We start from the raw sequence: 13772 nt of genomic DNA, 5'->3' as shown, positions 1-13772 counted from the left end.
GGCCCTCAGGGGTCTTTTTGTACAATCTCTCTCTCTTTTTTTTTTTTTTGCGGTACGCGGGCCTCTCACTGCTGTGGCCTCTCCCGTTGCGGAGCACAGGCTCCGGACGCGCAGGCTCAGCGGCCATGGCTCACGGGCCCAGCTGCTCCACGGCATGTGGGATCTTCCCGGACCGGGGCACGAACCCGTGTCCCCTGTATCGGCAGGCGGACTCTCAACAACTGCGCCACCAGGGAAGCCCCAATCTCCTCATTTTACAAAAATAAATATCACTGCCCAAGTTCTCTTTCTCTGAATTTCACATCTCTCATTTCATAGCAGAGACCCAGGCCTGGGTCAGACTTTAAGAGCCAACAGCTCTGACTGAAAGCAGGGCCTTACTTGAACGAGCAGATGATTGTCCTCAATAGTCTAGGTATGAAACCAGCCCTGGCCAGGGCACTTATTAGCTGTCCTTCCTGCGACCCAGGGCCCTTTTGTTTAATTGGCATCATAGGAAGAGTACTGTGACGAGTCCTGTCACTGCAGCCTCATCCCCCTCGGCCTTAGTTTTGTTTGCACTCTACAGTGGCCTCAAGGAATTCCTACTTAGGTTTTATGACCCTCAGGGTGGAAATGTTACTTCACCCCTGGCTACAGAAGCCTTATAATCTTTTTTTTTTTTTTCCCCCCCGATACGCGGGCCTCTCACTGTTGTGGCCTCTCCCGTTGCGGAGCACAGGCTCCGGACGCGCAGGCTCAGCGGCCATGGCTCACGGGCCCAGCCGCTCCGCGGCATGTGGGATCTTCCGGGACCGGGGCACAAACCCATATCCCCTGCATCGGCAGGCGGACTCTCAACCACTGCGCCACCAAGGAAGCCCCCTTATAATCTTAGTTATAAATCAGAAGCTGAACTCTCACAAAACAGGATATTGTTGACCTTTACTATGCGAGCAAAAGAAGAATGAAATGAGATATTTATTGGACTGGCTAGAACTACCTTTTGGATCAAATGTAATACTAACATTATTAATTTGTATATTTACCTGATGACTTAAATATTTCTGTCAGGACTGAATAAGCTTCTCTGTCATTTTCCAACTCAGCTGTCTACTACCTGGCAGGATTTAGTTGGTCACATTTATTTATTTATTTATTTTTGTCTTTGAACAATAAAAAAGTTTATGCTTTCAAATTAAAAAACACATATTGCAAACATTATGTAATAATAAAATTATAGCAAACGAAATATTCAGACTGACCCCACAGCATTCACACCCCACCAGAATTTTGCCTGAAACAAAACAGTAAATTTTATCCCCCAAAGTAGGTAAGTCCATGCTGGCTGAAAACTTCAGTCCTAGACCCCACGAATGAGGTACGCAGTTCATGCTTAACAGATACATACATTAACCATTCTTAGCCGCCCCTCACCAGGGCCCTGAGGGGTAGGAAGGATGAAATGTGGACACAAGCACTCCCATAGACAGAATTCTCCAATTATAAAAATTCATAATGTGACCTTTTCCACATCTTGGAAGATAGCTGAGATTTTAATCTGTGAACCCACCTCTGAAAACCACAACAAAAATCAATAAGAAATGATCTAATGTAAAATATACAAATTTCTCAGTATGAGAACTTCCATAAAACAGGGAGAATGACAACTAAAACAATTTTTCTTAAAAAAGAACACTCCCCTTACCTTGTCCTTGCTACCCAACACTCAAAAACAAATCTGTACAAAACCACAAACACAGAAAAGGACCTTAGAGGATGTTACGACGCAAAGCCTTCAGACCTAACCTAAACTGCTCTCCTCACCGACACCCTCCCCCGACAGAGCTGAGGGTTCCCAGGTCGACTGGGGAAAGTGAGTGGTCTCAGACCATCACCCCTGCTGTGCTACAGATGGTCCACGGTCACTCGCTGTCAAACTTAACAGAATTGACTTGGACAGAGATGGAGCCTCCCCGGTAACTGCCCCGCTTCCTCTTGGTTTTCTCGTGCCGGAAGGATTTGCCTTTGGTGAACTTCAGAACTTGATTGGCTCGCTCCCCCCAGTCTCCGGTTGCACCCCGCTTGGCGTCAAAGGAATTGTCTGCCACTCGAGCATCCACCTCGATCTCCTCCTCCCTGACCCTTCGGAACAGGGAGGATCCCCTTCGTTCTCCTTTCTTCCTTTTAGGAAACGTGTTGGGGGTCTGGGGCTTTATCTTCTTGGCTGGAGGAGTCTCTGCCTCCTTAGCAGCCTCATTCTGCTTCCACTTCTTTCCTGAACCTGGCTTAGCAACTGCCACTGCTGCCTTTTTCTTGCCCCCCTCCTCCTCGTTGCCGTCCTTGTCTGCTTTTCCATTCTGGGCAGTCAGTGCAGAGATGCCATTGGCCTTGGCGGTTTGTGGTCTTGGAGTGCCCTTGGCCTTGGGCTTCTCCTCTTCCTCCTGCTCACCGGAGTCCTCAGAGGAAGAAGTGCTGCTGCCCTCGGCCTTCGCTTTCTTCACAGAGGCTGGTTTGGAAGGGGCTACAGTTCCCCCTGCCTTCTGTGGCTTCTTTTTGGCTGGGGGTTTAGGCGTCTTCTCTTGCTCGTCTTCCTCGCTGCTGGAGCTGTCTGAATCAGAGCTGCTGTCTCCACCACGCTGAGAGGCCTGCCTGGCAGGCAACGACGGAGCTGCTTTGGCCATCAGCTTGGACTTAGGGGTGGCTACAGTCCTCTTCGTCTTCTCCTCCTCACTAGCACTGCTCTCCTCCTCGCTGGAGGTGCTATCAGCCTTTCTGGCCAGTGGCTGCAGGCTGCTTGGGCGTCGTAGCTGGCTTAACTGCAGACTGCCTGGGAGCGGCAGCCAGCTTACCCGAGGAATTCTGGGTGGTACTGGCTGGCTTGGCAGGAGCTTCATCCTCAGAACTGTCGGAGTCTGCGCTGTCTGAAGAGCTCTCTGCTGCCTTCTTTGCTGGAGCTGGTGTAGTAGTTGCTCTGGAGATGACTGCCTCAGCTGGAGGCCTCTTTTCTTCCTCAGAACTTGAATCAGGCTCGTCGCTGCTGTCCTTGCTGCTCTCCACAGGCTGCTGCTTCTCTGCAGCTTTCGTGGGAGCCTGAATTTCCAGGGACTTCTTGGGTGGGAGAACAGAGGGTGGGGGAACTGAACTATAGGGACCTGGTTTTTTCTTCTGCTCTTCCTCCTCCTCCTCCTCACTGGAGGAGTCCTCACTGCTGGAACTCTTTTGGGCAGGAGCGACAGCTGCTTCCACTGGGGCCTTGGCCACAGCTTGCGTTTTAGGTACAGTCTTCTTAGATACGGCTGCTGCCTTCCCCTCCTCTGAGTCATCATCACTGCTGCTGCTGCTGTTACCACCAGCTGCTTTGCCACTGACTACTTTAGGTGCGGGACGAGCTGGTGTACCTGGTTTGGCTAGGGCTTTAGCCTGAGTTTTAGCTGCCACGGGTGTTGTCTTTGGTTTCTGGTTCTTTGGCACCTCATCCTCTGAGCTTAAGTCAGAATCAGGATCAGAGCTCTTGGCCTTCTTAGGAGGAGCTTTGACTGTCTTGGCTTGGGGCTTAACTCCCTTCTGGACAGGCTTTTTCTTTTTGTCCTCCTCCTCATCATCACTGGATTCTTCACTGCTGCTGCTGCTCTCTGATGCCTTGACTGCAGCCTTTCCAGGGTGCTGAAGCAGACCGGCCTGCTTGGCAGGTACAGCAGCTTTCTTAGCGGGGGGCCCTTGGGCTTTTTCCTCCTCACTGCTGTCCTCACTGCTGTCACTGGACGAAGTCTTCTTCTTAGCCTTCTTAGTCACTGGTCCATTTGCCTGTAACTTCCGCTTTGGGGCCTTGGTGGACTTGAGCCAGAAACTATAGATGTCCAAGAGGGAAGAGGCGTTGGCATCCTGCTGGGTCCATGAAACAAACATCTACACAGGAGGATGTTTGCGGCAACGTGGTTTATAATTCCAAATCACTGGAAACCATCAGCGCCTGTTGCCTTGGCGAACTTGTTGGCCATGTCCGAGAGCTGGTTATCGCACAGAAAGCCGAGCACGAGGGGATACAGGTTGCTGGGAACCACGCGGCGCAAGCCGGCGTCCGCCATCCCCTCTGCAATACGCATCACTACCGTTCAGTCACATTTATTTTAATTAAAATTTCCTTTGTGTCAATTACTTAGAAATATACCCTCTCTCCCTAACCAGGCTGCTTATCCCAAGGATGCTCTCTCCCTCTGTGCCTGCCCGTACCTCCCTCAGGTATCCTCTGCACAGATGCTGGTAGACTATGAAACTTTCACAAAATGAAGGCATAATCCAAATAACTGAGAGCATCCAAAGACCTATATTTTCTCATTTCTATTAAAGCAAATTTGATAATGTAAATTAATCTCCACAGTCAACTTGATGTACCCTGCATCTGCAGAACACCTGAATAGACAACTAATTCATCCCAAATCGAGGCAGTGGACTTTGGGAGCAACGATATATATTTTTTTCCTTTTTCTCTTTTTGTGAGTGTGTATGTGTATGCTTCTGTGCATGATTTTGTCTGTATAGCTTTGCTTTTACCATTTGTCCTAGGGTTCAGTCTGTCCATTTTTTGGTTTTTTGTTTTTAGTATAGTTTTTAGTGCTTGTTATCATTGGGGGATTTCTTTTTTGATTTGGTTGCTCTCTTCTTTCTTTCTTTTTTTAATTAACTTAAATTTTTTAAATAATTATTTCTTATTTTATTAACTTTATTTTATTTTTTCTTTCGTTCTTTCCTTTTTTCTCCCTTTTATTCTGAGCCATGTGGATGACAGGGTCTTGGTCCTCCGGCCGCGTGTCAGGCCTGTGCCTCTGAGGTGGGAGAACCGACTTCAGGATATTGGTCCACCAGAGACCTCCCAGATCCACGTACTATCAAATGGCAAAAATCTCCCAGAGATCTCCATCTCAATGAGAAGACCCAGCTCCACCCAATGACCAGCAAGCTACAGGGCTGGAAACCCTATGCCAAACAACTGGCAAGACAGGAACACAACCGCACCCATTAGCAGAGAGGCTGCCTAAAATCATAATAAGGTCACAGACACCCCAAAAAACACCATTGGATGTGGACCTGCCCACCAGAAAGAGAAGATCCAGCCTCAACCACCAGAAAACAGGCACTAGTCCACTCCACCAGGAAGCCTACACAATCCACTGAACCAACCTTAGCCACTGGGGGCAGACACCAAGACAACGGGAACTACGAACCTGCAGCCTGAAAAAAGGAGACCCCAAACACAGTAAGTTAAGCAAAATGAGGAGACAGAAAAACACACAGCAGATGAAGGAGCAAGGTACAAACCCACTAGACCAAACAAATGAAGAGGAAATAGGCAGTCTACCTGAAAAAGAATTCAGAAAAATGATAGCAAAGATGATCCAAAATCTTGGAAATAGAATGGAGAAAATACAAGAAATCTTTAACAACGACCTAGAAGAACTAACGAGCAAACAAACAATGATGAACAACACAATAAATGAAATTTAAAAATCTCTAGAAGGAATCAATAGCAGAATAACTGAGGCAGAAGAATGGATAAGTGACCTGCATGATAAAATACTGGAAATAACTACTGCAGAGCAGAATAAAGAAAAAAGAACGAAAAGAATTGAGGACAGTCTCAGAGACCTCTGGGACAACACTAAATACACCAACATTCGAATTATAGGGATCCCAGAAGAAGAAGAGAAAAAGAAAGGGACTGAGAAAATTTTTGAAGAGATTATAGTTGAAAATTCCCCTAATATGGGAAACGAAATAGTTAGTCAAGTCCAGGAAGCGCAGAGATTTCCATACAGGATAAATCCAAAGAGAAACACACCAAGACACATATTAATCAAACTATCAAAAAGTAAATACAAAGAAAAAATATTAAAAGCGGCAAGGGAAAGACAACAAATAACATAAAAGGGAATCCCCATAAGGTTAACAGCTGATCTTTCAGCAGAAACTCTGCAGGCCAGAAGGGAGTGGCAGGACATATTTAAAGGGATGAAAGGGAAAAACCTACAATCAAGATTCTCTATCCAGCAAGGATCTCATTCAGATTTGACAGAGAAATTAAAACCTCTATAGGCAAGCAAAAGCTAAGAGAATTCAGCACCACCAAACCAGCTTTACAACAAATGCTAAAGGAACGCCCCAAGGCAGAAAACACAAGAGAAGGAAAAGACATACAATAACAAACACAAAACAATTAAGAAAATGGTACTAGGAACATACATATCAATAACTACCTTAAATGTAAATGGATTAAATGCTCCAAGCAGAAGACACAGACTGGCTGAATAGATACAAAAACAAGACCCATATATATGCTGTCTACAAGAGACCCACTTCAGACCTAGGGACACATATAGACTGAAAGTGAGGGGGTGGAAAAGATATTCCATGCAAATGGAAATCAAAAGAAAGCTGGAGTAGCAATTCTCATATCAGACAAAATAGACTTTAAAACAAAGACTATTACAAGAGACAAAGAAGGACACTACATAATGATCAAGGATCAATCCAAGAAGAAGATATAACGATTGTAAATATTTATGCACCCAACATAGGAGCACCTCAATATATAAGGCAAATGCTAACAGCCATAAAAGGGGAAATTGACAGTAACACAATCATAGTAGGGGACTTTAACACCCCACTTTCACCAATGGACAGATCACCCAAAATGAAAATAAATAAGGAAACACTAGCTTTAAGTGATACATTAAACAAGGTGGACTAAATTGATATTTACAAGACATTCCATCCAAAAACAACAAAATTCACTTTCTTCTCAAGTGCTCATGGAACATTCTCCAGGATAGATCATATCTCGGGTCACAAATCAAGCCTTGGTAAAGTTAAGAAAATTGAAATCATATCAAGTATATTTTCTTACCATAACGCTATGAGACTAGATATCAATTACAGGAAAAAATCGGTAAAAAATACAACACATGGAAGTTAAACACTACACAACTTATTAACCAAGAGCTCACTGAAGAGATCAAAGAGGAAATCAAAAAATACCTAGAAACAAATGACAATGAAAATACAATGACCCAAAATCTATGGGATGGAGCAAAAGCAGTTCTAAGAGGAAAGTTTATAGCAATAAAATCCTACCTCAAGAAAAAAGAATCATCTCAAATAAACAACCTAACCTTACACCTAAAGCAATTAGAGAAAGAAGAACAAAAAACCCCCAAAGTTAGCAGAAGGAAAGAAATAATAAAGATCAGATCAGAAATAAATGAAAAAGAAATGAAGGAAACAATAGCAAAGATCAATTAAAACTAAAAGCTGGCATTCTGAGAAGATAAACAAAAGTGATAAACCATTAGCCAGACTTATCAACAAAGAAAGGGAGAAGACTCAATAGAATTAGAAATGAAAAAGGAGAACTAACAACTGGCACTGCAGAAATACAAAGGATCGTGAGAGATTACTACAAGAAACTATATGCCATTACAATGGACAACCTGGAAGAACAAGACAAATTCTTAGAAAAGAACAACCTTCTGAGACTGAACCAGGAAGAAATAGAAAATATAAACAGACCAATCACAAGCACTGAAATTGAAACTGTGATTAAAAGCCTTCCAACAGGGCTTCACTGATGGCGTAGTGTTTGAGAGTCCACCTGCCGATGCAGGGGACACAGGTTCGTGCCCTGGTCCGGGAAGATCCCACATGCCGCGGAGCGGCTAGGCCCGTGAGCCATGGCCGCTGAGCCTGCGTGTCTGGAGGCTGTGCTCCGCAACGGGAGAGGCCACAACAGTGAGAGGCCCGTGTACGCAAAAAAACCAAAAACCAAAACAAAACAAAAAAACCCTTCCAACAAACGAAAGCCCAGGACCAGATGGCTTCACAGGTGAATTCTATCAAACATTTAGGGAAGAACTAACACCTATCCTTCTCAAACTCTTCCAAAATATGGCACAGGGAGGAATACTCCCAAACTCATTTTACAAGGCCACCATCACCCTGATACCAAAACCAGACAAAGATGTAACAAAGAAAGAAAACTACAGGCCAATATCACTGATGAACATAGATGCAAAAATCTTCAACAAAATACTAGCAAACAGAATCCAACAGCACATTAAAAGGATCATACATCATGATCAAGTGGGGTTTATCCCAGGAAAGCTAGGATTCTTCAATATACGCAAATCAATCAATGTGATACACCATATTAAGAAATTGAAAAATGAAAACCATATGATCATCTCAATAGATGCAGAGAAAGCTTTCGACAAAGTTCAACACCCATTTATGATAAAAACCCTCCAAAAGTAGGCATAGAGGGAACTTACCTCAACATAATAAAGGCCATATATAACAAACCCACAGCCAACATCATCCTCAATGGTGAAAAACTGAAACCATTTCGACTAAGATCAGGAACAAGACAAGGTTGCCCACTCTCACCACTAATATTCAACATTGTTTTGGAAGTTTTAGCCACAGCAATCAAAGAAGAAAAAGAAATAAAAGGAATCCAAATCAGAAAAGAGGAAGTAAAGCTGTCGCTGTTTGCAGATGACATGATACTATACATAGCGAATCCTAAAGATGCAACCAGGAAACTACTAGGGCTAATCAAAGAATTTGGTAAAGTAGTTTACAAAACTAATGCACAGAAATCTCTAGCATTCCTATACACTAATGATGAAAAATCTGAAAGAGAAATTAAGGAAACACTCCCATTTACCATTGCAACAAAAAGAATAAAATACATAGGCATAAATCTACCTAAGGAGACAAAACACACATATGCAGAAAACTCTAAGACAGTGATGAAAGAAATTAAAGATGATACAAACAGATGGAGAGATATACCTTGTTCTTGGATTGGAAGAATCAACATTGCGAAAATGACTCTACTACCCAAAGCAATCTACAGTTTCCATGCAATCCCTATCAAACTACCACTGGCATTTTTCACAGAACTAGAATAAAAAATTTCACAATTTGTATGGAACACAAAAGACCCCGAATAGCCAAAGCAATCTTGAGAAAGAAAAACGGAACTGGAGGAATCAGGCTCCCTGACTTCAAACTATACTACAAAGCTACAGTAATCAAGACAGTATGGTACTGGCACAAAAACAGATATATAGATCAATGGAACAGGATAGAAAGCCCAGAGATAAGCCCATGCACATGTGGTCACCTTATTTTTGATAAAGGAGGCAAGAATATACAATGGAGAAAAGACAGCCTCTTCAATAAGTGGTGCTGGGAAAACTGGACAGCTACATGTAAAAGAATGAAATTAGAACACTCTAAATTACCACACACAAAAATAAACTCAAAATGGATTAAAGACCTAAATGTAAGGCCAGACACTATCAAACTCTTAGAGGAAAACATAGGCAGAACACTCTATGACATAAGTCACAGCAAGATCCTTTTTGACCCATGACCTAGAGAATGGAAACAAAAATAAACAAATGGGACCTAATGAAACTTAAAAGCTTTTGCACAGCAAAGGAAACCATAAACAAGATGAAAAGACCACCCTCAGAATGGGAGAAAATATTTGCAAATGAAGCAACTGACAAAGGATTAATCTCCAAAATTTACAAGCAGCTCAATATCAAAAAACAAACAACCCAATCCCAAAATGGGCAGAAGACCTAAACAGACATTTCCCCAAAGAAGATATACAGATTGCCAACAAACACATGAATGAATGCCCAACATCATTAATCATTAGAGAAATGCAAATCAAAACTACAATGAGGTATCACCCTCACACCAGTCAGAATGGCCATCATCAAAAAATCCACAAACAGTAAATGCTGGAGAGGGTGTGGAGAAAGGGAACCCTCTTGCACTGTTGGTGGGAATGTAAATTGATACAGCCACTATGGAGAACAGTACGGAGGTTCCTTAAGAAACTAACAATAGAACTACCGTACGACCCAGCAACCCCACTTCTGGGCATATACCCTGAGAAAACCACAATTCAAAAAGAGTCATGTACCAAAATGTTCATTGCAGCTCTATTTACAATAGCCAGGACATGGAAGCAACCTAAATGTCCATCGACAGATGAGTAGATAAAGAAGATGTGGCACATATATACAATGGATATTACTCAGCCATAAAAAGAAATGAAACTGAGTTATCTGTAGTGAGGTGGATGGACCTAGTGTCTGTCATACAGAGTGAAGTAAGTCAGAAAGAGAAAAACTAATACCATATGCTAACACATATATATGGAATCTTAAAAAAAAAAAAAAATGGTCATGAAGAACCTAGGGGCAGGATGGGAATGAAGATGCAGACCTACTAGAGAATGGACTTGGGGACACGGGGAGTTGTTTTGTTTTTTTTTTTTTTACAAAGTAAACTGTGATTTTATTGTGAAAATCTCATAGATGGAACATTAAATTGAATATTTATTCTGTCCATTTCATTTTACAATAATCTTACCACTTATTTTTGTACCGTGTATTTCAATTGCCTGTTTAGTGAAAATAAAGAAACCTATAGTTTTTGGCTTGTTTTAGCTTAAATTTTACCATTGAATTAAAGACTGCACCATGAAATGCGTTGCCAACAGCCACATCCCAGCCCCCAAGTAAAGAATGTTTTGGCTGCTAGTTCAACCCCAAGAAAACAATCTTTGACTTCTATCACCTTAAAATGCCAGTGTTACTAGCAAAAGATTTTTGTTCCCCACAATAAAAACCAACCCTAGGATCTTTAAGGTCCTAGTTAACAAAATTTTCACGTGTGCAAAGTTCGACTGAAATAAATATATTTCTCTCATTTATCCTTCCCACCCAGCATTCCTGTTTTCAGCTAATTTTAAGGGATATAATTTCTAAAATTAGGGCAAAGAGTAAATTTCCTGCTTTCTACTTCAATGCTTTAACTCTCCTCCAACCTACACAGTTGTGGAGGATAAAAGAGCTGACATCTGACGCCAAGCATGAAGAAACAATATTAGCACATGTTAGTCTAACCATCTGCCAATTAGGGAAGGGTAAGCTGGGACAAAGTGAGAGAGTGGCATGGACATATATACACTACCAAATGTAAAACGGAGAGCTAGTGGGAAGCAGCCGCATAGCACAGGGAGATCAGCTGGGTGCTTTGTGACCACCTAGAGGGGTGGGATAGGGAGGGTGGGAGGGAGGGAGACGCAAGAGGGAGGAGATATAGGGATATATGTATATGTATAGCTGATTCACTCTGTTATAAAGCAGAAGCCTACACACCATTGTAAAGCAATTATCCTCCAATAAAATGTTAATAAATAAATAAAAAGAAGAAGTAAAGTGGAATTCTTCCACTTGGGGGAGAAGAAAAAGGAAAGAAAATAGTATCAGAGGGAAGATCCCAGAATCAGGAAATGGCATTGCTTCTAAAACACACCAACTGGGGCACAAGGTCAATTTCACGAGGTCAAAATGCCTGGCCCTTAGAAGGGCAATGTTAATATTATTAATTTACTTAATATTTTCCCATCCTTCTTAGTTCTCCCTTCCAGCCTCTTATATCAATTCGCCTGAACCACTGTTGTCTTCTTCCGTTTGACCTGACTTTTGTTTGCTTGGTTTCTGATTTATTCTTTCACTCTTTCTTTTAAGAAAAAAATATTTAAAAAATAATAGAGTACTTATATATGTAGGTTACAGAAAATACATACATAGACGCAAAAGAAGATAAAAATCAAGGAAATGTACCCAGCTCACATGCCTAATAAATTGGTTAGCATGCATTCTTCTAGATGTTCTTCTTTGTAAACATATATAAGCATATAAACTGCATTTAAAAGTCACACAATTATAACCTAGTTTTTTCACTTTTTATACTTCGATCATCTTTCCATATTACTATTTATACACCTACAGTGAAAAGTACACTAAGTAGAGTAAAATTGTTTGGATTCAAATCTTGACTGTACCAGCTACTACTAGCTGTGTGATATTAGACAAGTTATTCAGGTGCCTGGAGTCTCAGTAAAACCACATAAATAGCATCCTCAAGAGTCTGTTGCCAAGTTTTAGACAAATCAAGTAATGTGCCTGGCACAGAGTAAGCACTCAGTAAATCCTAGCTATTCTTCATCTATAGTTTTCGTGACTCCATAGTAAACCCCTGTATGGGTGTAACTTAATATGTTTAAATTTCTGATTAGTAGCCATTTAAGTGCATCTGAGGTTTTCACTGTTATAAGCAGTATTGCAACATGCATCCTGTCCATACATCTTTCCATACTCCTGTAATATTCCCCATAAATTTTAGTTTGTATGGGCCCTTGGACTTCTGACACTTACGTGGACTACTCTGTATCCTCCCTTGTCACCTTATCTCCATGACCACCATAGTCACTTTCTAGAATATCAGCTCCATTTATGACTTTAAAGTAAGGACAACTGCAGGCACAAATTCTCCTCTGAAAAGTGAAGAATAGCTCCGTGTGCCAAGGAGTCTGAATCACCAACTTCAGTCGTTTATTTGAAATGATTATTTTCAGAGGATGGATTCCCCACTCCCACTCCATCCAGCCAATGGAAGGAATGAAGTAAGTGGTCTCTATTGACCCTCCTTGTGTATACTTCCTCATACAGTCCTAATTTACCAACTGGCTCTCATGGGAACTAGTATCAGAGAGGCTACTTCCACTGTTAACCTGTGTTTTGTTAGATCTAATATAAGGAAATCACTTTTAGGTAGAATTTAAATGCATTAGAATTAAGGTTGCTAGCTACAATTATGTTGACATGATTTCACCTGGTGCTGTTTGCTAGGGTCACCAGTCGGCAGGTCAGAGATAAACTCTTCTCATTAGAGTGAAATTTCTCAAGTTTGTAGAATAAGCTGTATGAATACTGAGTATTGCTAATCATATCTCAAAGGGAGGTGGTGAAAGACATCAACAGAAGTATGGGACTCCACTAAGGATTAGAACTTCCTCATTTCTCAGCATCCTCTTTACCATGGTCCCTCCCAATATCTTCCTATTTCTCTCCTCTTTGCTCATTTCTTTTCTTCATGCATCCTTTTCCACATCCTGTCTTCCCTTTATCATCCCTCCCCCACCCCTTCTAACCTTTCTCTTCACCCTGCCTTTCTCTAGCTCCCACCCGTTTCAATACTGTCCTCCATTCTCACCCTTCTTAAGAGTGGTCCTTCATTTCTATTCCTCTCCTTAGCCTCTTATCTCTTTAAGCCCCTCCTGAATGTGGCTTCCATCCCCAATACTATAGAAACTGCGTTCCCAGAATTCACAAATGGTAAATAAATGGTCATGTTTGACCCTAGTTTTCTTCCTAATTCTGGCTGATTTCTTTTCTTGGCTTGTCTTGGGCTGTTGATGTCGGGGTCCCTAGGGCTCTCCCTTCTATCCATTTCTTCACTAGCCCTTCCCACTCACCCCGAACAATTTTACCTAATTCCACAGTCTGCTGATGCCTCCTAAGCTGACCTCTCAGCCGAGCTGCACCCAACAGTGGCTTGCTGCCCGTGCCCGAATTACGACCCTCAATGCTTCTTCACTTGTACTATTACAGCAACATTTTAACTGCACTTTTTGCCTCTGTTTTCACCCTCTTCTAGTCAGTTTTCCACTCTGACTCTATGATTTTCTAGCACACAGGTCTGACCATTGTCAGGTCCCTTCTTAAAACAGCAAACAGACCTCATGATGTCCATCAAAGCCTTTGCTCTCTGTCCACAGTCTTTCTCTCTCTCATTCTGCTTCACGTATCATATACTACTTCCGCACGTGAGACTACCTGCTCCTTCTAGAAAATACCTTCTAA

The 13772-nt window shown here is 42.2% G+C and overlaps 2 protein-coding genes across 3 annotated transcripts in view; both read right to left on the bottom strand.

The window, feature by feature from the left end:
• Nucleotides 1–13772, bottom strand: part of LOC132597924 (sulfotransferase 1C4-like) — a 131281-nt gene that overhangs the window by 102343 nt on the left and 15166 nt on the right. The window lies entirely within an intron of this gene.
• Nucleotides 1173–4067, bottom strand: LOC115844381 (nucleolar and coiled-body phosphoprotein 1-like). Its single transcript, XM_060306147.1, is given in 3 exon segments — nt 1173–2763; nt 2765–3874; nt 3949–4067. Coding segments are annotated over 3 exon segments (2088 nt in total). The 3' UTR covers nt 1173–1904.

This window comes from Globicephala melas, chromosome 10, assembly GCF_963455315.2.
Source record: "Globicephala melas chromosome 10, mGloMel1.2, whole genome shotgun sequence".
Lineage (NCBI taxonomy): Eukaryota > Metazoa > Chordata > Mammalia > Artiodactyla > Delphinidae > Globicephala > Globicephala melas.
This window is presented reverse-complemented; position numbering and strand designations above follow the sequence as displayed.